This window comes from Talaromyces stipitatus, genomic scaffold (genome assembly GCF_000003125.1).
Source record: "Talaromyces stipitatus ATCC 10500 scf_1105507295555 genomic scaffold, whole genome shotgun sequence".
Lineage (NCBI taxonomy): Eukaryota > Fungi > Ascomycota > Eurotiomycetes > Eurotiales > Trichocomaceae > Talaromyces > Talaromyces stipitatus.
Window position 1 is genome coordinate 1,495,185 of NW_002990116.1, and position 20,569 is coordinate 1,515,753.

At 47.3% G+C, this 20,569-nt stretch overlaps 9 protein-coding genes across 10 annotated transcripts, besides 3 other annotated features; 6 read left to right on the forward strand and 3 right to left on the reverse strand.

The window, feature by feature from the left end:
- Nucleotides 1-279: 279 nt before the first annotated feature.
- Nucleotides 280-2,898, forward strand: TSTA_116520 (DnaJ domain protein). The gene is made up of 4 exons (XM_002481809.1): nt 280-930; nt 989-1,327; nt 1,391-2,668; nt 2,736-2,898. Exons 1-4 carry the CDS (start codon nt 442-444, stop codon nt 2,892-2,894), a joined length of 2,265 nt encoding a protein of 754 aa, XP_002481854.1. The 5' UTR covers nt 280-441; the 3' UTR covers nt 2,895-2,898.
- Nucleotides 2,899-3,566: 668 nt separating this feature from the next.
- TSTA_116530 (uncharacterized protein) lies at nt 3,567-5,167 on the forward strand (the record flags this gene model as incomplete). The annotated part of the gene is made up of 2 exons (XM_002481810.1): nt 3,567-3,877; nt 3,941-5,167. The coding sequence occupies exons 1-2, from the start codon at nt 3,692-3,694 to the stop codon at nt 5,165-5,167; spliced, it is 1,413 nt and encodes a 470-aa protein (XP_002481855.1). The 5' UTR covers nt 3,567-3,691.
- A 361-nt stretch (nt 5,168-5,528) lies between these two features.
- TSTA_116540 (transcriptional regulator Cwf13/SkiP, putative) lies at nt 5,529-7,619 on the forward strand (the record flags this gene model as incomplete). The annotated part of the gene is made up of 3 exons (XM_002481811.1): nt 5,529-5,675; nt 5,734-7,170; nt 7,225-7,619. 3 exons carry the CDS (start codon nt 5,529-5,531, stop codon nt 7,408-7,410), a joined length of 1,770 nt encoding a protein of 589 aa, XP_002481856.1. The 3' UTR covers nt 7,411-7,619.
- A 1,879-nt stretch (nt 7,620-9,498) lies between these two features.
- Nucleotides 9,499-9,588: a sequence feature (GA-rich).
- Nucleotides 9,589-9,660: 72 nt separating this feature from the next.
- Nucleotides 9,661-9,682: a microsatellite.
- Nucleotides 9,683-10,178: 496 nt separating this feature from the next.
- TSTA_116550 (uncharacterized protein) lies at nt 10,179-11,923 on the forward strand (the record flags this gene model as incomplete). The annotated part of the gene is made up of 3 exons (XM_002481812.1): nt 10,179-10,352; nt 10,409-10,797; nt 10,852-11,923. The coding sequence occupies exons 1-3, from the start codon at nt 10,308-10,310 to the stop codon at nt 11,921-11,923; spliced, it is 1,506 nt and encodes a 501-aa protein (XP_002481857.1). The 5' UTR covers nt 10,179-10,307.
- Nucleotides 10,970-13,789, reverse strand: TSTA_116560 (DUF159 domain protein). Of its 2 annotated transcripts, XM_002481814.1 has the most exons (4): nt 13,720-13,789; nt 13,146-13,671; nt 11,659-13,097; nt 10,970-11,581 (listed from the first exon to the last, which is right to left on the reverse strand). In XM_002481814.1, the coding sequence occupies exons 1-3, from the start codon at nt 13,744-13,746 to the stop codon at nt 12,373-12,375; spliced, it is 1,278 nt and encodes a 425-aa protein (XP_002481859.1). In that variant the 5' UTR covers nt 13,747-13,789; the 3' UTR covers nt 10,970-11,581; nt 11,659-12,372. The 2 variants fall into 2 exon arrangements, with proteins under 2 accessions (XP_002481859.1, XP_002481858.1); XM_002481813.1 differs by having other exon boundaries at nt 10,970-13,097.
- Nucleotides 12,749-12,782: a sequence feature (CT-rich).
- A 205-nt stretch (nt 13,790-13,994) lies between the features above and the next one.
- Nucleotides 13,995-15,422, forward strand: TSTA_116570 (TPR domain protein; the record flags this gene model as incomplete). The annotated part of the gene is made up of 2 exons (XM_002481815.1): nt 13,995-14,084; nt 14,118-15,422. The coding sequence occupies 2 exons, from the start codon at nt 13,995-13,997 to the stop codon at nt 15,420-15,422; spliced, it is 1,395 nt and encodes a 464-aa protein (XP_002481860.1).
- A 114-nt stretch (nt 15,423-15,536) lies between these two features.
- TSTA_116580 (G-protein complex beta subunit CpcB) lies at nt 15,537-17,389 on the reverse strand. The gene is made up of 4 exons (XM_002481816.1): nt 17,203-17,389; nt 16,995-17,121; nt 16,590-16,907; nt 15,537-16,402 (listed from the first exon to the last, which is right to left on the reverse strand). The coding sequence occupies exons 1-4, from the start codon at nt 17,280-17,282 to the stop codon at nt 15,977-15,979; spliced, it is 951 nt and encodes a 316-aa protein (XP_002481861.1). The 5' UTR covers nt 17,283-17,389; the 3' UTR covers nt 15,537-15,976.
- A 169-nt stretch (nt 17,390-17,558) lies between these two features.
- On the reverse strand, nt 17,559-18,724 carry TSTA_116590 (TPR repeat protein). Its single transcript, XM_002481817.1, has 2 exons — nt 18,191-18,724; nt 17,559-18,130 (listed from the first exon to the last, which is right to left on the reverse strand). Exons 1-2 carry the CDS (start codon nt 18,639-18,641, stop codon nt 17,670-17,672), a joined length of 912 nt encoding a protein of 303 aa, XP_002481862.1. The 5' UTR covers nt 18,642-18,724; the 3' UTR covers nt 17,559-17,669.
- A 112-nt stretch (nt 18,725-18,836) lies between these two features.
- On the forward strand, nt 18,837-20,516 carry TSTA_116600 (uncharacterized protein). Its single transcript, XM_002481818.1, has 2 exons — nt 18,837-19,499; nt 19,552-20,516. Exons 1-2 carry the CDS (start codon nt 19,081-19,083, stop codon nt 20,480-20,482), a joined length of 1,350 nt encoding a protein of 449 aa, XP_002481863.1. The 5' UTR covers nt 18,837-19,080; the 3' UTR covers nt 20,483-20,516.
- The last annotated feature ends 53 nt before the right edge of the window (nt 20,517-20,569 follow it).

The window sequence follows — 20,569 nt, forward strand, 5'->3', positions numbered from 1 at the left end:
TTAGGGTAACCCCGGGAGTCCCGATTGTCCCGTAGGTTTTAGCAGATGTAGAAGAGTAGAAAGAACACATAAGATATGGATATAGCTATTTCGATGTCATTTTCGCAGTCGAAGACATAATATCCTCTACTTATATAGCACGCAGCTCTTATAGACTTGACCCCGCTATCTTAGGGTTAAAATAAGCTCAGCATACAGCGACTGGCGCCAAGCCTGCGGAAGCTCTCCAGGAAGGGAAACACCTTGTGAGCTTTCCGACTTGCACAACTTGGGCATTTCAATCGAAGTGATTCTTCGATTATGCCATTATATATATTGAATACTACAGAAGAGGGTCTTGATTTTACAAAAATGGAAAGATAATCTCATTCCGTTTGGCTCTCACTCTCTTCGTCTGATTTCAGCTGTTAAGCTAATTCTCCGACGCACGTTCCGGTGGGAATGGCTTCTTCACGATCTGAAGAAACTCTGCCAAATGGCAGCACTTATGCAGATGACAAAGACTACGACCGGTTTCTGCAATACCCTGACAAAGTCGATTATTACAGCCTACTCGGACTCTCGCGATACCCACCCCCCACAGACAGCCAGCTACAAACCGCATACCACAACCTGTCGCTAAGTCTCCATCCGGATAAGCAACCCCCGCATCTCGTGGAAGCAGCCAACGCGCAGTTCAGACGTATACAGGAAGCATACACGACTTTGATCGATCCGAAGAAGCGAGTTGTTTATGATTTGGAAGGCGAGGAAGGAGTTGAGCGGGAATGGAGTGCGGGAGGACGTATGTCAACGAGGATGGAGAACGGAGATGCGAGCTTAGGGCAAGTCGGTCCAAGAGCAATGCCGCCTGCTGAGTTTAGGAGGTGGTTTCTTGCGAGAATGAAGGCCAGGGAGAGGGCGGCTTTGGAAGAATTGGTTGGCGCAAAGGTATGTTTTACTTGTTTCTCTTGCCTAATATAGGTCCTGTACTTACGTATGGAGCCAGGGATCCGTGTCGGTTACCGTCGATGCGTCCTCATGGATCTCACCAGGCGAGGAGGAAGACGAATTGCGGATCACTTGGCCGCCACCTATGCGTGTGAGTCGATATGTTCTTGGATACAATTTTAAGGCGGCCTTACCGGATTTCTCGAGTGCTTGGACATGGTTTTCTGGCAACCACACAGAACCGGAAGAAGAAATATCTCAGGAGGATGACAAGCCAGAAGAGCAGCTACAATCTTCACCTGAGGTCACATTTCATACCAGTATCAACGGTGCCGTTGTACAAATCAGGCAGCCATTGAAAATTAGTTACGAGGATGGAACGACAGAGATTGTCCAGGTAATCTATCCCGATCAGCTGTTGGTTGAAAAAGAGCATGCATAGTGACTGAGAATATTATAGATTGACGGCCCGCGTATACTAGGTGGTGCATCTTTCAACCTCGGTGCATCTATTAACCATAGTTTCCCATCTGCTGGATTGCAGGCAGGACCTCAACCCAAGCTTAGTATGCGGTCATTGCTCGATGGGGCATCCGTTGGTGGAACTCTGGGTATTCTACCTACTCGGACGCTGAGCATGCATATCCAAAAGCAAGTAGTTCCATTTCCCAACGGCAAACCATTCACGGTGCTCATGAAAACGGACATATCATCGAAGCCCAATAAATTCATGCCTAAAATCACAACATTTGTTCAGAGGCCGTTTGGGCTTCGGAAGTTTGGCACTCTGACGTACACTACTGGTTCACGATTGACATGGCCCTCATTTGTACGAGGCTTGTTATCACCGTTCATAGACATGTCGATTGACCCAAGAAGAGATTTGTTATCATCAAATAATGGTTCGTTACAACTTCAGTATACTACAATATCGGATCCTGTCACTGCAGACCTTGCTGGGGACCCTGAAATTCCAAAATCAACAAGAAACGAGATATGGCAGTGGAGCGTTGCTGCAACTCCAGTTGGGGGAGGTCTGAATCTGACCTACAGTCGCAATTTCTTCGCCGACAAACTCGAGGACGTTCCACGTTCAGAGTGGAATCTCGACGGCTACCATCCAACAATTCCTTTACCGGCTCATCGCGGTGTGCGAGTCGAGGTTGAGGCTTCCGTCGATCTGGAAGGGGGAATGACATGGGCTATAAAAGCTCTTCGACGAGTCGGCGATTTCACCACTATGGGTCTTGGTGTTGGTCTACGTGACAGGCGGGGTCTAGTCATGACAGTTCAATGGCATCGTCTGGGACAATCTATCAAAGTGCCCATTATGATTTGCCCATTCGATCTTGCAGACGCTGATATATCTACATTGGCCGTTCTTGTGCCCTGTCTTACCTATCTCGGCATCGAATTTGGTTACATTCGTCCACAAGAGAGACGTCATCGCCGTGAAGCAATTATCCGGAAGCGAAAGGTCCTCAAATCTCAGATACCTATGCGCCAGAAAGAGAGTGCACAACAAATTGAGCTGATGAGTGACTATACACGACGCCGACAAGCGCGTGAGAAGGATAAAGGCGGATTAGTCGTGGTAAAGGCTGAATATGGTTATATTCCGCCGAAGAATGCAAAAATTACCGATGATTTGACAGACCCTAAAGTCATTGATGCTACGATCCCTGTGGCCGCTCTAGTTGAAAAGAGTCGACTATTTATATCGAAAGACACTATTCGAGTAAGTCATTTACATCCCTCAACCAGGAGATGGCGATGTAATACTGACTTGATAATCTCAACCACAGTTTCAAATAATAGGTTTCTATGACCCAGCTCCTCTCCTTCCCAAAACATTAAAAGTATGGTATGATTTCCACGGTCTGCGTCATTATACCGAAGCCAAAGATGGAGAAGATCTGGCCTGTCCGCAAAGAGAACATATGCTGCTTTCAGAAGACTTGTAAATTATTGTGCTCACCAGTAACATGTATATTATTATGTTACCCTGAAAAGGAGACTTGTCTAGACTTCTCTTCTCTTTGCTCGATTGTCACATACCTAGCTATGTTGACGTTGGAGAAAAATTGCATGTTAGATGGTGTTTGGCTTTTATTAAAGGTATACCTTGAAGTCTTACATAGTATATTATTACTATAATTACTATTATTTTGGAGCCTTCACCCTCACTATTTAGGTACTCCTGCTAAAATATCTTAATTAGATCTTATATCTTCATATGAAAATATACATGTGTGAATCTGTGGTGAGAACATATCTATCTCTTTCGTCTGATGCCCTTCTAAAAATCTTCCTTTGTTGTTCTGATTTATGAGTATTTGCTTGTGATTCTCTATGATCTGTTGCTTGTTTCCCTCTATTAGCGTGCAAGTCCTAAGTAGAATGGATAGTCTATGTAGTATGTATAACAACATAAGAGAGGTTCTAATTTCACTTCAGTTTTGTTGCTTGGATAAGATATCTCTCGTAATGAGCCTTCTTTAAGGGGTACTCTCATCAATGAAACCCTTAGGTTTCCTAAAGTGTGTTGTTTACCATGACTGTGTCGTCGTGACGATTCACTGTAGGCACACAGTCTTACAAGACAGACTGTGCACATTTACGATTGTTTTCTTTGCAACCACTGCTGTTGTTTGACACACTCCTCTTCTGACTCCATATAAAAATCAACTGACCCTGTCTCAGCGGATCTCATCACCACACATCTTCCCTGAGAAACGGATCAGAAAAAACAACTGACAAGATGTGCTTCGATATTTGCATCGACTGCTGCCTTGAACAGTGGATGGTCTGTTTCTGGCCCAGCTTGGCTAAGCACAGGAAGAAACCAAAAGATGAATCAGAACTTGAGCATGTGTACGTCCGTCAACGAGTTGATGGAAAAGTTGTCAGGAGCATCGACACTCGGCCCGTACGACGTTCTCAGACTGTGAGCTTCATGTCCCTGCTAAGAATTCCAAGTTATGTCTGACTGAAGTACTTGCCATAAAAGGTCAATCGTGGAACGTCACGACTACCGCCAGGGGTTACTGTTAACGCTGGAAGAGCGCGCGAGCAAAGTCGAGCGAATGAAAGCCGTGACAGGCGACAAGTGAGGTCTGACTCAAACCAGAATGAGGCGACCGACAACACCAGTAACGACCGCCCACATAGAGACCGCAGAAACACAATAGATGCTGGTGTCCAAACCACCGATAGCCTTTTGAATGTTACAGCGGGACCTGCAAAATCGCGCTCCAAGGATCAGAGAAACCAGCGCGACGATACCCACCGGGGAAGAAACAAGGACTGGGACCAGGAAAACAACCAGGACAGCGACGACAACAACCAAGGAAAAAACAAGAACTGGAACCAGGAAACCGATAGGGGTGGCAAGAAGTCCAAATATGACAAAAGGGCAAAGCTAAAGACGCAGGAGTCAGATTCCCAAGAGGAAAGTTCAAAAGTCAACGATAGGAGCGATGATACCATGGATAAGACCAAGGGCAAGGCCAAAGCCAAGGACGACAACAAATCCCATAATCTAGGAACCAACGATCAGAAGAATGTCGACTTTTCTGGAGACCACAAGGACAAGAAAGATGAAAAAAAGAATGAAGACACTGAAGCATCTCCAGCTGCAGAAGCCATCGATGACTGGCCGGTACTTCCTGAAAACGAATCAAAGAGTCCAGAGGCCGAAGCATTTACAGCTGCGGAACTCATTGATGACTGGCCGGTCGTTCCTGAAAACGATTCAAAGAGCCCAGAGGCCGAAGCAACTCCAGCTGCAGAAGTCATCGATGACTGGCCGGTCGTTCCTGAAAACGATTCAAAGGCTCCAGACCCAGCGACCAATGCATGGAATGACTGGAATACCAGCGAATGGAATACTGGAGACTGGAATACTGGCGAGACTGGTGTTGACAATGTCAAATGTAAGAACTCCCAATCCCCTACCCAGGCCCGGAGTCCTGACACACCCTGGCAGCGTAGAGGATATTTCAGTGAACTACCATGGATCCGCTCATACAGGGAAACCGAGTGCAGGACTAGGCCTATGTCGTGCATACCGATCCAAGGTATAGACGGAGAGTATAGATTCTGGGTCTGCGATGCCAGTGGTGAATTTCGGTTGAGATCAAGGGCGGAAATTGACGAGCAATATCAACCAGGGCACTGGGTGGAGGACGAGTGGGGATGGGAGTATTTTAAGACCTATACCTACCAAAAAGTTTGATCAACATTGAATTCACTGGAAATAGTCAGTAGTCGACTCTTGATAGAGAAGAGAAGTAGCATTGTCTAATATTGAAGGGAACAGCAGCACCCGGCACATGATCAGCGGCCGGTGATCTATGTCGAAGCAATTGAGCACTTTTAGAAATTGTAGATACTAGCTCGTTTCCTTACTTTGTACCTCAATTTTGGCTGAATTTATCTACGTGAGGTACCAAGTTGAAGCTTTTCTACTGATGGTGAGATACTACGGTAGCCAAGATAAACCAACAGCGCAACCGTTGCCATCATCAAAACTTCAACATCCATCCTCTTTTGCAGTAAATTTACTTCAACGCCGCCACCACACAAATATACCCACCATGGCTTCAGTTGCATCGGGTCTCTTCAAGTCTCTACCAAAACCCAAATACACAGGTGAAGATGAAGAGATTCCATCTCACGCGCAGCAGCGTGGACCCCGAGTGCTCGGCGCGGGTGCCCTCGATGAGAGCCAGGTTGTATTAAGGGTACGTTAACCGTCACAACAGCATTGATTACTGTTCTATACTAATAAAGGTTTTACAGAGAACCGGACCTCCACCATACGGCAACAGAACGGGATGGCGACCGAGAGCACCTGAAGATTTCAGCGATGGCGGCGCCTTTCCAGAAATTCTCGTTGCACAATATCCGCTAGATATGGGTCGTAAAGGTGCCCAGTCAACGTCTAACGCGCTCGCAGTCCAGGTCGATGGAGAAGGAAAAGTCAAATACGATGCCATTGCGCGACGGGGTCATAGCGATAACAGAATCGTCCATGCCTCATTCAAAGACCTCATCCCACTTCGACAACGTGTAGATATGGGCGAAATCTCTCTCGATCGGCCGTCGGAAGAAGAAGTAGCTGAACAAATGGAAAAGACAAAAGATGCTCTGGCCAGATTGGTCACTGGAGCTGTTGCAGCTCAGAAACCCAAAAACGTTCGTGGTGGACAGAGAGCTGATCCTACATTTGTGCGATACACCCCGGCAAATCAGATGGGGGATACAAGTAGGAAAAATGATCGTATTATGAAGATTATGGAGCGACAGCAAGATCCCATGGAGCCCCCGAAATTCAAACACAAGAAGATTCCACGTGGTCCCCCGTCACCACCCCCGCCAGTAATGCACTCTCCGCCACGAAAATTGACCGCCGAAGATCAAGAAGCATGGAAAATCCCACCGCCAGTGTCGAACTGGAAGAATCCTAAAGGTTATACAGTGCCTCTCGATAAGCGTCTAGCAGCAGACGGTCGAGGTTTACAAGACGTCACAATCAACGATAAATTCGCGCAGTTTGCCGAAGCACTATTTACAGCCGACCGACATGCCAGAGAAGAAGTCCGGCAACGAGCACAAATGCAGCAAAAACTGGCTGAAAAGGAGAAGGCGCAAAAGGAAGAACATTTGCGACAATTGGCACAAAAGGCGCGCGAACAGCGATCTACTGCGGCATCGAGTCGTCGAGAGTCTCGTGCGAGGTCTTTTAGTGGTAGTCGCAGCCCTTCACCTGCATATTCGTCGCGATCAGTCTCACCTAGCGACGATGAGTCGGCGGCTCGAGAGCGGGAGAAGGCTCGTCGTGAGCGCCGACAGGAAGCGGAGCGACAACTGCGACAATCTCGTATGGGCACAGAACGTCGTATTCAGATGCTTGCACGGGAGCAAAATCGTGATATTTCGGAGAAAGTGGCGCTGGGACTAGCGAAACCTACCCAAAACACAGAGTCTATGTATGACTCGCGCTTGTTTAATCAGACTAGTGGACTGGGAACGGGATTCAACGAGGACAATCCTTACGATAAGCCACTATTTGCAGCTCAGGATGCTATTAGTAGTATTTATCGTCCTCGCGCGCAGGCAGACGATGAATACGATGAGGATGCCGCCTCCGGTGAAATGAGCAAGATCCAAAAGAGTGGTCGTTTTGAAGTTCTCGGACGAGCAAAGGAGGGATTCCGGGGTGCAGCAGAAGCTGAGGTAAGGTTACCGTTTTACCCTTCAAGAATTTATACTAATGCCGCACGTGTATAGGCTCGCGATGGCCCTGTTGAGTTTGAAAAGGACACTGCAGATCCGTTCGGCATTGATAGTATGATTGCCGATGTGACCGGTGGCAGTTCAAGCGCCGGTCAAAAGCGGTACGGTATTCAACAGGCTGATCGAGATGAAGATGGAGGTCGAGGATCGAAGCGGGCGAGGGTAGAAGAGGAGGACTAATTTGCATATCCTGACCGTTATGTCTAGCAGAAGGATGATTTTGAACTATGCAATCATGGCGTTGTGTAAAAATAGTGAATATTGGTTCATATACGAGGCTTGGACTTACGTCTATATTCGAACGTATGCTAGGATGTATTCCTTGCCTCCTGGCTTCTATGCTTACATCTTAGACGGGCTTTTATCAACGATTTGACCACATCTTCGTCAGTTGTATTTTTCTATTTCTGAGCCATTACATTACCTAATAGGCCTGTTCATCCCTCTTCACCTCGACACGGCATCGGAATTGCTTGGTCGATATGTATCAGACAAATCACCGCATAACTACAGCGCTGTGCCACTGGATTATCAAATCATAGTGGCTGAAGCCACGCTTAGCGCGTAGATATACCTCGGCACCAAGAGCATCCCCTTAGTCAACAGTCTGACACTATCAGCCCTCCTCCCCACAGAATCCTTCTGAAACTATGATAAATTGAACATAAAACGTGGGGGATCAAAATCCGGGGAAGAGCACATAGATCCGATCTCTTGCATCTTCGTATCGCAAGGGTGGTGGCATGGTACGACGTACGGACGCACGATCGAATGAATGAACGAATGTAATGTATTCACTAATTCGATTCATTCAGTGGCTATCGTCAAATGATCTATCCGGGGGCGTGTACAACCCCGATATTGATCACGTCAGCGGCTTATCTTCTTTCTTCTTGTACGGTGTAACGAGAGAAGAATGACTCATTTTTGCTTTTCTCTTCTTTGCTTTTTTCTGACGAGTTCTCAACTTGACTAAATGTCTACCCCGTGGGGGAGCGGATTTGAGTTTGAAGGTTAGGGTTAGCACGGATATCCTATCAGATGGACGGAATATATTGCTTTTCTTTTGTTGCCGCCGACACCCAGTTTATGAGTACGTATTTGGCTGGTAGTATTCTCACTGTAGACACAGAGTCCGAGATAGGTACCTGACTTCGTTCCAGTCCAGATACGCAAACCTCAACAGTATCCAGAGGTAGCGTGACTAGCAAGCATACGAAACACAAAGGTTGAGATAGGGTAGATTCGGCTGTGCCGTCCAATCGGTTGGCCGATTGTACCCTATCTTTGACAGTCAGACAATTGTTCCGAATTCTTCTCTCCACTTGATGCAAGTCAGATAGTAGTACGTAGGTAAAAAAGATACGTAGTTAGGTGTCAGGCTTGACGCTAATAGCACTCGTCAATATTAGTGCAAAAGCGCGATACGCGCAATAGAATCAGGCACAGACCTCGAAATGCATGGTGATTCTCAGGGTCTAAGGGAACCTTGCTCATAGCACTTCATACTTAAAATGCAAGAATGACTTTGATCTTTGATATTCCAGTCTCATTGGCCAGTGCCTGTCGAATAGGGAGTCTCGCAATAATCAGGCCAGACGAACCGCCATACCCTATTCTCCGATCCGCCCATCCTAGAAGGCTGTATTAAGGCCTGCACGTACCTCACTTAGCGCACGGATACTTGCATGAATCCCTGGTTAATTTACTGTCGAGGTGTTAGATGGTACAGTACTTGTGCCTGACAACTCAGCATCAAACACGACCATGCATAGATTGCTCAATCAAAGCCCAAGCGCTCCGGCCGCCGTTTAATACCCCTCTTTACGGCGTAAGTAGTGCCGGAATGCTGGATACGGATATTATTATTTCTGTAAACAAACTCGGTTCAGCTCGGCTTCTCAGCTCAGTCGTCATCGTGGCGGTTCAGGCGAACGCTGCTGTCAGTAACAGTGTTGAGGCTGTGTCTGCCTGATTGGCCGGGATGGCTAGAGAGATTGCCGCATTTGGACAATCATGAATCGCCAATCGTCAAAGCATGCTTCTCACGAGGCGACTGGCTTGCTCGTACAAAATACGTAGATGCACTGATCGTCCGGTGGCTGCTGTATGACTTGGCTGACCAGCTCGCTAGTGTGTAGAGAGATAGAACCCTTTCGGATTGTGAGTCAAGCTTGTATGTACCGGTACGCACGTGGGGAAAGATGCCGTCGATAGAGATAAGTGCGGAACAACTGACCGGAAGCAGTAAACACTTGGCAGCTAAGCGAGAAGATAAGAGGGTATTGACGCGAAGAAGATAAAGAAGAGGAGAGGGGAAGAGGAGAAGAAGAAAAATAAAGAGTGTATAGAGAAGAGTTGACCATACAAAAAGGAAGAGAGGGCAGAGGACCCACTCCGGATAAGGAAAGAGTCATCCCCATGTTCCCCTCTTCTTCTTCTTCTTCTTCTTGTTTATCTCTTTTATATACTCTCCTCGATTTTTCCTTCTTCATCTCTTCTCATATCTCCTTTCTATTCTCTCGCGACCAGACGCATCCGAGTCCTAACCACGCCAGAACTAGTCGACTAGCTAGGGTTCTGCACGGCCTTGGCTTAGGGCATACAACCTGACGGTCACTACTGTAACACCAATTATAGTTACATGAGGCCATTATCAAACTATTGATTTAATGCGCTAAGATCATTCTTGCCACCACAGAACAGTATCAGACACAAAAAAGTTTTTTTTTTTTTATTTTTCAGTGACAAGAGAAGGGAGCAAAGAAATTACACCATCCACGTTGAATCGCTCGAATTGCTGTCTTCTCTCTCGATAGGCGGCCACGCCATCGTGCATTTCTCTATCATAAAATCAGTCGCGCTCACGTTATATCACCTCTGATTGCCTAATTGCCAGCAACGCTTTGACTGGCTGATTCATACTTCTAAAAAGAAAGTATTTCTCTAGTTGTTCGTTGGTAATTCGAATTCATGCATTGCAAATTCATTCTTTCCAAAACACATAGTCGACTGCTGGTGGTGTATCCAGTCTCTACCGACTTCATCTATCTATCTTAATAGAGACCACTTACAACATGGACCAGTCATTGTCTCTTATATCAGCCACTGTACAGATCACAGTATGTCTTTTTGCACTGACTTAAGGGTTGTCAACCGTCAATGCTGACCTGCCTAGGATTCGGGTTTAGCCCTGGTCCATATTCCGCTGGATTTATATCCCTTCTTTGTGCAGCCGCTTTTGCGTCTGCTTTATTGCGACATCCCTGCGATCAACAAGCTCGCAGAGGAAGAAGGTGAAGATGTAGACCGCGCCAGCCTTACTCCTTTCAATCTCGGCTTCATCAATTTCTCAGTGACCCCTGTCGAGTGCTCCGTGGTATGCTCTCGTCAACTGGCAGAGCGGTTCTTCACGCCGCTGGCAACGAAATTCAACAAGCTTGCTTCGTCGAATCAAAAAGTTTGGATTAGTGACGATGACTTTATTGCCATGCAAGTTGAAGGTCAAGGCTTGGACGCTGGCCGACGAGTCCTAGAGTTAACCGGCCCTCTTGCTCTCGCCGGAATGTACGTATACAAGAACCCACTGGTTCTTTCCCTACCGCTGGCTAACAGTCTTAGATCTATCTTTTTCATTTCCACTTACTTCTCCGACTATATCTTGGTTCCGGCCCGGTCAAAAGACCAGGTTATCCACACTCTGTCGAGCCAAGGATTCACATTCGAGACCGACTCCGATCAGTTTGTTAACAACTTCAACATTCAGTCTCCCCCAACGCCGGGCCTACAGTCATCAATACATATTTCACCTCCATCTACGCCTCCGCCATCCACTGTAAACGAACTTCAAACTCGGACTTTTGAGTTTCTTCGAAAGAACCGGATTATCCCTCGTGTCGACCAGACTGTTCAATTAGTGCAATGTTCCGCCCATCATCGTGACGGTGACACCGAGTCCTCGGCTGCCATTCTTCGGAATGCACTCACAACTGCTCTCCTGGTCGATCATCCGCGGTTTTTGTCCCTGACTTTGACATCCGCCGACCCAGCTGCATCACTATTACTGGAGAAGCGCTTACTGCCACGGTTCACGCTTGATCCAAGCATGCATTCAGACGACGAAGAAAGCAGTATCCTTCTCGGATCCAAGGAAGACATTCTAATACCCATTACTCTCGACCTGCGTGACGTACCTATTGACGCTACCGGTATTGTATGCGGCGTCGCAGGCCGCCTCGCCGATGCTACAGGCCACAATCGCGATCCTTTCCCAGGCGCTGCCATGTCCATCGTCAGTTCTCCCGCCAATGAGTCTAAACGATTCTCTTTTGGATCTGCAAATATCGATGATCTCCAATTATCGGACAGCGTCAGCAGCTTGGCTCCAAGTACCTCTTCTGCCACCGGTCTAAAGGTCCCAGAGTATACTTCTGACATTCCCCCACCTGGTATTGAGGCCTACCATCCCGCAGTATACGACCGAAGACCGTCCCATGACGCCAACAGTACCACGAAATCTACATCCATCCCACATCATCGCCTTGAACCGGAACAATACGGCGATGCTGTTGAGATTAGTTTCTTAAGCACCGCCCGTGCCGGGACTGTTCTAGTCTGGGAACGTGAGATCAACCTCGCCGTCCAAGCTCTTGATGCCGAAAAAGCCCAACCCGCACCAACGGATGCAGAGTAATCAGAGGCCCAAAAAACATTCATGATCATGAAATTTTTAGATTGCGGGCATCACAGGACCGCACCAAAAGTTATTGACTTTTCTTCTCCAACTTCTTTTAATGTTATTTATTATGATGTGTCATGACATAAGATACCAAAAGGTTGAGTTTTATCAAGCGGATTGCAAAAAAATGTTGTAATAGCGGGCAAAAATTATCTCTTCTCTCTCTTCTCTACTGTGATTTATGTGTTCATTTATCTTCAGGTTGCATCATATGTATACTCATGAATGTCATGATAACTTGCACTGTCTTCTTTACTTGTTCTTCCGAAATTGTACATATAGGGGGTATATTCTGGTAAATCGCCATTACTGAATGAAATGACGTTCGCAAAAGACAAATCACCCCATTCTCACCGAATCTGACATTTTGAAAATATCTCCACTTACTGGATTTAAGTAGACGATCACTTTTTGAAGAAATCGGTAATCCGTTGCGAGCCCGTGGTAGCCGCTGCGGCAGCACGTTTATTTCTGATGCTCTTCGGTTTTGACGGAGAGCTACTCGTTGCACTCTTCATTTTCCGTCCTCCAACGGCCGTGTCTCTCTCCTTGACCGGCGATAGTGATTTTTGTCTTTTTGTGACTGGTGGGCTTTCGTCTGTTGAAAATTTTCGTTTCAGGCCTGATTGAGGGGATGTTTTTTTATCACGATCAGACCGAGGCACGGGTTTGGGTGCGTTGTCTTCCGTCCACTCTGCATCTACCGTTTCTCTGACCTCAGGATCAGTCTCGTTTCGAATCCGTCCTTTTTCTTCTTCTTTGTCTGCACCCTTCGCCGCTTCCTCTCCCTTCTCCTCCTCCTCCTTCTTCTTCTTCGCGCCCGCATTAGCAAAGAAATTAGCAATATTACTCTTATTCTCTCTACTATTGACCGGCACTAAAAACTCGGCCGAGTTATTCCCAACTTTGCCCACTTCCTTGGAGACCGGGTAACATTCTAATTCCCCTTCGTAAGGTTTCAGGATTGATTGTAGTTCCTTGTTCCATGTTGTTTGCCGGGGATCAAGCCAGGCTTGCATCTCTTTGCTGGCTGGGTCGAGGATGACGGGCATTCGGTCGTGGAGGAATTTTAAGTAGGGGTTTGAATCGGTTGTGATGATTGTATATGTATACAATTTCTCGTTTGAGTCTATACAATGAGTCAATCGATCCGACAGAGATAGAGCAGGGAACAAACCTTCATACTGAACACAATCCCAAAGACCAGCAAAATACATCAAATCTCCATCTTTCCGTTTAATGAAATGCGGCACTTTTTCCTTTCCTCCGGGACCCTTTTTCAGCCATTCGTAGAATCCCTGACAGATAATCACGCAGCGTTTCTTGCGTTTCATCGATGTCCACATCCCCTTATTTTCGGCGAGGGAGTCAGCGCGACAGTTGATTGTGCGCATCATAGAGCCGTAGTCGGGTTGTCGTTTTGTCCAGAAGGGGATTAATCCCCAGCGCATTTTTTGAAGTTTATATTTTATTGTCTTTTCTTCTTCGCCGTCCTTTTCAGCGGGGGATGATGATATGTTCTCACTGTCTTGATCGTGTGGTGGTGGCTCATCATCGAAGCCGTGGTCAGGAGAATCAGCGCGATAGACTGCGCCGTAGTATCCAGGGGCAAAGTTGTAGGTTTCGCGTATTTCGTCGTCTTCTGGCGCTTCGTCGACTTGCATTCCTTGTTCTTGCATGCGGCGTCGGACGAAGAACATGCGCTGGTTATGTTAGCGTGTACTGAACATACGAGGATGTTAGTTACTTACAACTCCGAGGGCATAGCGCCCGCACATCTTGTTTATTCAATATAGACAAGATCTATCACATCGTCGCAATAATGAGTGTAAACTGCTGAAGTTAAGAGATCGATTGGCGACGTCATGAAGGTGGAGAAAGCTCGGGCCACTTTGCGATTGCCATAAAGGTTAGGAGACGAAAATTGTCCGACTTCAGCATCATCCTCATCGACATTCGCTTGTACATTACGACACTATCATACTTGCGACACAAGTCATGGGGGTATAAACATCAGGGAATAACCATGTTTAGCTGCGCATCAAGGCGATTCGTCGCCTTGAGACTTCCCTCAACAGAAGCTTCACACGTTCCTCGCCGTTCTCTCTACAAAGATGTTCGTCCACAATCACGACCTACAACAATACAGCTCCCGATAACGTATACTTCTACGCAAATACGGACCGCAGCATTCTCCCAACGTATCCGACGGACTTACCGTTCTGCAGCCAGAGACATCTGGCGCAAGAACCCAGTCTTCTTCCCCTTCGCCATCGTATCAATCATCGCGGCTACCGCAGTCTCCACATATCTATTACGAAGATTCTACCTTAGTGCAACAGAGGTCGATGAAAAAGTCAACCGATTCCCTCCCGCAGTCGCCAAAGAATTACGCAAAGCGTTGTACTCCACAGAGATCAATCTCGAACCTCAAAAGGCTTTGGAACATTACAGAGCAGCTTTGCGCGTTGCAACGGAGCTAGGGATGCATCCCTGGTCTGACGAAGTGTTGGGAATCAAGCTTCAAATGGCCGATATGTTGGTCAAAGCTGGATATCACAAACAAGCCGTTCAGATGCTGACGACGGTTATGAAGGATGCCTTTAAATGGGCCGCGGATACAAGGACCAGATATTCCGTGACGTTACCAAAGGACAAACCTGTGGCGGACCCCAACTTGCGAGATTTACTGGTACCGGAAGAGGAGACGAAGGAATATGAATTGAGACAAACTGATAAGACCATGAAGAAAGTCATTGGTACGCATTTACTCATCGCTGAGTTGCAAGAGGGTGAACATTTGAAAGATCCCGCCAAATCATTCCTGGCACGGAGACAGGCGCTGGAAATCTTGAGACAAGAAATACGCTATCGAGAGGCTCGTGGTTTACCTGCCCTGGCTACTCCTGAGGAAGGAGATGGTTGGTTGAATGCGGAGGAAGTCGGACACATCATGTCTGATCTCGGGGAGACTTGGTTGCGTGCGGGGAGACCAGATAAGGCTCTGGAATTGCTTATGCCATCGATAGCGATCCTGCGAGACGTGGAGGGTAAAGAAATCACCTGTCGACAGGTCGTCTTGCTCGCCAACATCGCAGCTGCAATGTTTGATCATAAACCTGACCAACAAGATGCCACTAACAAAAAGAGACCCCCGGTCACTGTTGAGCAACAAATGCAATCCTCTCGAGCATGGGCCCTTAAAGCAATCGAAGTCTCCAAGATGGTCCAAGAAGATATGCGCGATGAAGACTGCGATTTGGGCTGTGCGGCAGCAGCAGATGTCCTTTCAGCCATTGCGGACTGGCGGGGAGCAGATGAGGAGGCTCGGAAATGGCTTCGTGAAGAGAAACGGTATTGCGAATCGGCGAATTATGCAGAAGGTGTTGAGAAGGCGGTTACACTACTGGCAAGTTATGATCGAGCAAGAAAGAAGACGGCAAAGGTACAATAACTTGTATATTAGTTGAATACTCTGCATATGTACACTACCTATTCATGACTGGAACATACCTCTTCAATCCAGTGTCTCGTGCTAAGATCCTTTACACCGATATGCATATGTATGACCAAGTGGGAAGCACTTAGATTTTTTAATGTCCTGATTTTATTCAAACATCTTGCATGATAATAAACGTCACATAGCCACTCCTGAACGACTTCTGCTTCCCTGCGAAGGGTAGAGATCGAAGGGAAACGTTTCGAAAAAGATGATGCTTTACAATCCCAACCAACCTCAAGTGGTAATCAGAGAAAGTTTGCGCAAAAAGACGAAAACTCATAGTAACAGAAAAAAGAAATTCTGGCTTTCATTAATGCTCATCGCTTCATTCCATTTCCTAGAACCCAGCCTCCATTCTTTTTCTCAAAAAGAAAACAGTCACTCAATCGGAATAGACAAATTGAATGTGGTATTTTTGATGGATTCGTTGCCCTTTTTGATAATTTTTTCTACAAAATTCCGTTTCAATTCTTTGCTCCTAACCCAACATTAAAAAAAATCCCCATTTATGCTCGTGACATAACACCCCAAGCACGGATCTTGTTGTCGGTATAACCAGCGAACAAAGTCTGACCATCAGCGCTCCAGGCCAAGGAAACACACTCGGGCTCACGGCTCTTCTTGCCCTTCTCGACATATTCGGGCTTGAGCTCGTCAACCTTGCTCTTCTTCTCGAGGTCGAAGATGGTGATGCTGCTGCTGGTGGCGGCGCAGAGCCAGTAGCGGTTAGGGGAGAAGACGAGGGCGTGGATCTCGTCACCGGCCTGGAGGGAGTAGAGGTGCTTGGACTCGTTGAGGTCCCAGAGCATGGTGGTGCCGTCCTTGCCACCGGAAGCGCAGAGGGAACCGTCCGGGGAGATGGTGACGGTGTTGATGTATCCGGTGTGTCCGATGTGGTCGGTTTGAAGGCGGCAGGAAGCGAGTTCCCAGACCTGAATTGGTTAGCTAACCCGATCAATTGATATCTCCTGTAGCTTGATGTATTCATGACACGGTGGATCGATCAGGGCATAATGGTGTTGTTTGTCTCATGGCCCGAAGGCTCTGAAGTAGCAAATACGTTTGATGCAATACATCATTCGACTCGCACGAATCTCGACGTGCAGAGAATAAACATACCTTCACAAGCTTGTCCCAACCGGCAGAGACAATAACGGGGTTCTGGGGGTTAGGGCTGAAGCGGACGCAAGACACCCACTCGGTGTGGCCCTTCTCGGTAATGGTGAACTTGCAGTCACCAAGGGTGTTCCAGAGCTTGATGGTTCGGTCACGGGAACCGGAGACGATCTGACGGTTGTCGGCAGAGAAGGAAACGGAGAGGACATCGCTGGTGTGACCGCTGAAGACACGGGTGGTGTTGCCAGTCGCAAGTTCCCACAAACGGAGAGTCTTGTCCCAGGAGGCAGACAAAGCGTAGGCACCGTCTGAGGAGATGACCTATTTGACCGGTCAGCCCCATGCTCTCAAAACAATGGTTGTCCATCCAATTATTGTCATCCATAAGCTCGAAAAAAAAAAACGTACACAGTCGGAGACAATGTGGGAGTGGCCCTCAAGGCTTCTTTTGGGGTAACCGTATGCTTGGTCGTCACGAGTCAAGTTCCAGACGATCAAAGTCTTGTCGCGACTGGCGGAGAGAAGCATGTTGGGGCTGTAAACGATGCCATTGAAATTAGCAAGATTGTCGGCAACAACAACGTAAAAAAAAAAATCGAGATCACGCCGTTCTTACTTCTCAAGAGAGGTAGCCAAGCTGGTAACCCAGCCATTGTGGCCCTCAAGAGTTCCGCGAAGGATGAGCTGCTCAGCCATGATCAAGGTTTGGCGACAGGGAAAAGAACCTTGAAACGGGGAGAGGAGAAAGGAGGAGAAAGACGACTAGAAGGGCTATCTATATCGTTTGAGCGCCGTGCCGCTTCAAGTTCTTGAGGAAAATGGATGGAGTAATCCGTAAGCGCACTAGTTCGGGGTTTGTGCCCTAGTAACAGCCCTAAGCGAGCTTTTGCTTTGAGCCACAGACACCACACCGCCTACTGGATACAGCCTAGCATGTTATTAGTCAGCATTATTATGTGGCTTGCTTCTGTCAGCATCAGGTACAGTGCCATACAGGCTATCAGAACGTATCACATCGGACTAATAACACACTATGGGACATCACCATACAAATGAATCGAGTAATATACAACGACATCGACTCTACGAGTCAAACACCTTCACATCTGGCATCCGGCCCAAACCGCTTCCTCCTCGTTTCTTCTGTTTAGCGGCATGAAACCCGACTGCACTCTTATCCTGCACATGCTGTCTCACCAAGGCCAAAATCTCCGAATCAGCCCATCGAGAAGGCACCGGACGATATGCAGGTTTGAATGCTCCCACTGTCTGCGCCCACTCACCAGTCTTGCCGGCTCCTTGCTTCCATGCCTCCGTCGGCGTATCTACCTTGACGGCAGAACCGGCATCTCCTGCTGAAGAGGATGCAATTTTTTCGGCCTGTTTTGGTTCTTGAGTAGCCCAGTAGTAAATATCCCAATCGTTCTCGTCGAGGAATTTGTCGTATTGTTGTAATTGTTCCTTGGACATATTTCCGAGATATACGTCTGCAAAAGTTGACAGTAAAAGATCGGTCTCGAGAATGCCTCTCTTCCGGCTTTGATCTATATTCGACAGTCAGTCCTGCTCAAAGTACACCACATTCAACGACAAAGTTGGCATACATAGTAACCTGGCACGCATTGTGCTCGTATCTTCACCTTGCCTCTTCAGCGGCTCAACCTTGAACGTAATACCCTCCATCTCACCCACTTCCAGCTCCGGTTTTTGAGCACCCGCAGATTCCCTCCCGCCAGTCAAATGTTCAACCTTTCCGGGATACGGATCAGCTGGCTTATAGTTTGGGTCGACAGTGCTCAGAAAATCTGGCGGAGAGCTGTCAGCACCAACTTTCGGGTAGTCCTTGGTAAGTGTCGAGGTAGTATTCGGAATGGATTGGTTCAAAGGGCGCTCTTTTTGAATCTCCCGGTGTCCTTTGGCGGTGCTCGGAGCGCGTTCATTGGCACGATGTGCTGATAATCCAAAAGCTCGACTTTGTGGCTGCAAGTTTGGAAAAGTCCTTAGGCCATTTCGTGCTGTCGGTCGCAGAGACCGAATAAATTGTGCTGCTGCCATTGTATACAAACTCTGCAGCAACTGATATAGTCAGCTGTCCTAGAAATACTCCTCAAAGCGAAATGAATACTTAAACTGATGTTGTAAGCATGCAAAGAGGCAAGTTTGACATCATATTGTTTTCTCCTGTTTGCTCTGTTTGCATAAGCAATAAAATTGGGTAGGTACCTCGGCAGACTGACAAGTCTCTACATCATAACCAGTCAATAATCAAAAGCCCCTCATACAGCCTATCAGAGCAACCAGAACCTTACCTCACGATATTTTGAAGACTAACCCTGCATGATTTTTAGATAATCTTCAGTTTAGCATCCGCGCTATCGACTCATATTCCTCAACCCTACTGGAGTTTCCTTTAGCGCGTCGGTAACGCGTTGCGCGTTGTCGCATTGCGCGCTGTCCAGTCTCTATCGCCACATACTGAGCCTTACTCGCAAAAATGTCATTTCTTCAGAGCCTGTTCCGACGGTTTTCAAGAAAACAAGAAGAGACGCCACCAGAAAGCCACCAGCATGAATCTTTCGAAGACGACGCAAAGCTGGACGATGACACAAACTGGGAGGAAGATACAAACCAGGATGACAGCACAAACTTGGAGAACGGTACAAACTGGGATGACGATGCAAATATTGATGCCGGCACAGATTTGGAGGACGATGCAAACTTGACAGGAGAACAAGAAACGAAAAATGATTCAGACACCCAGACAGATCTCAAATGGAAAGGCGATACCCACCCCAATACTACCACTGGCTCATCAGGAGATGATAATAAATGGACACCACGAAAGTCGGATGCGGAACCGCAGTATGCTTACTCCCGTGATAGGCCGTACACTCCTCGCTTTGTTAATCAAGGGTATGAAGTCAATAACCAATGTTGCATATGAGATTATGGCTAACGTAACCAGAAACTCTCATCTACCACCAGCAGTCAATGCTACAACGCTAGCTGCTTCGACGCCACAATATCTTACACATGCACCTCCTTCATCTTCGTTTTCTACAAGGTTCGTGAATGAATCGCCCACGACCGTAGTAAGCGAACCTCGAACAGGGCCGAGAATCAAATTCTTTAAACCCGCGAGAAAAAGAACATCTAAACGCTTGAAAGACCAATCTCTCACAGTCCTGGAGCGCAAAACCTCTCCAAGCTCGCAAGAAAACTATTCTATCACCCCTCAAAACGCCCCCGAAGTCGCCCCCAGAACCGCTTCCCAAAACGTTACCCCAAACGCTCCTCAAAACGAAACCAATACGAATCTGAAAACTGAACCCTCCACTAGCACGAATGACAAACCTATAAAACCACAGGATGAAAGCACATTCGATCAAGCTGATATAGCTGATCAACCTCGTCTACCTTGGAACTGGACCGCCTTTGGTACGAAGACCAAGGAGGTATACGAACCGACTGCAGTTGGTAAATGGTGGTATATGTGGGCTCAAGAGAATCGAGACAGTCCGCGGGTGGCTAGCAATATTGGAAGGATAATGGAAACGGAGCTTGGAGTCCAACGAATTGGTGCGGACAGATGTACACGATGTCAGATCCAGGGACTAGAGTGTTGGGTCTACAGCGTCAAGGCTAGATTTCAAGTCAACAATCCGGGCAGTGCATGTGCACGTTGTCGTGCGGATCCGGCATGCATGGGCTGCAGTTTGTCACAGCGGTCGAAGAAAAGGAAAGGGAGTCCTTTACCACCCCCTCCCCCGCGGCTACTACTACCAAAGGGAGGGCATCCAGCGTATAGTACTCAATATATGAGTCCTGAAACGTCCACGATCGGAGCATATCAACCAGCATATATCGCACCGAGCAGCCGAATGCCTTACTCGTAGGTACTTTGCAGTTGCTTCAAAGACGTCGGCATAACTCAAGCTTTGCTATCTTGATATCCATGTTAATGGCTTTATTGGATTCAAACT

What these genes read in the sequence shown, in the direction of transcription:
- TSTA_116590 (XM_002481817.1), bottom strand. Translation starts at nt 18,641, where the DNA reads ATGGCAGCAGCACAATTTATTCGGTCTCTGCGACCGACAGCACGAAAT. An exon ending in AATGCGTGCCAGGTTACTAT is followed by an intron (nt 18,131 to 18,190) that starts GTATGCCAACTT and finishes TGTCGAATATAG; the next exon opens with ATCAAAGCCGGAAGAGAGGC.
- TSTA_116580 (XM_002481816.1), bottom strand. Translation starts at nt 17,282, where the DNA reads ATGGCTGAGCAGCTCATCCTTCGCGGAACTCTTGAGGGCCACAATGGC. An exon ending in CCCACATTGTCTCCGACTGT is followed by an intron (nt 16,908 to 16,994) that starts GTACGTTTTTTT and finishes CCGGTCAAATAG; the next exon opens with GTCATCTCCTCAGACGGTGC. An exon ending in GTTGGGACAAGCTTGTGAAG is followed by an intron (nt 16,403 to 16,589) that starts GTATGTTTATTC and finishes TAACCAATTCAG; the next exon opens with GTCTGGGAACTCGCTTCCTG.
- TSTA_116600 (XM_002481818.1), top strand. Translation starts at nt 19,081, where the DNA reads ATGTCATTTCTTCAGAGCCTGTTCCGACGGTTTTCAAGAAAACAAGAA. An exon ending in CCTCGCTTTGTTAATCAAGG is followed by an intron (nt 19,500 to 19,551) that starts GTATGAAGTCAA and finishes TAACGTAACCAG; the next exon opens with AAACTCTCATCTACCACCAG.
- TSTA_116520 (XM_002481809.1), top strand. Translation starts at nt 442, where the DNA reads ATGGCTTCTTCACGATCTGAAGAAACTCTGCCAAATGGCAGCACTTAT. An exon ending in GAACGACAGAGATTGTCCAG is followed by an intron (nt 1,328 to 1,390) that starts GTAATCTATCCC and finishes AGAATATTATAG; the next exon opens with ATTGACGGCCCGCGTATACT. An exon ending in TATCGAAAGACACTATTCGA is followed by an intron (nt 2,669 to 2,735) that starts GTAAGTCATTTA and finishes TCTCAACCACAG; the next exon opens with TTTCAAATAATAGGTTTCTA.
- TSTA_116560 (XM_002481814.1), bottom strand. Translation starts at nt 13,746, where the DNA reads ATGTGCGGGCGCTATGCCCTCGGAGTT. An exon ending in GGCGCTATGCCCTCGGAGTT is followed by an intron (nt 13,672 to 13,719) that starts GTAAGTAACTAA and finishes TAACATAACCAG; the next exon opens with CGCATGTTCTTCGTCCGACG. An exon ending in GGATTGTGTTCAGTATGAAG is followed by an intron (nt 13,098 to 13,145) that starts GTTTGTTCCCTG and finishes CTCATTGTATAG; the next exon opens with ACTCAAACGAGAAATTGTAT.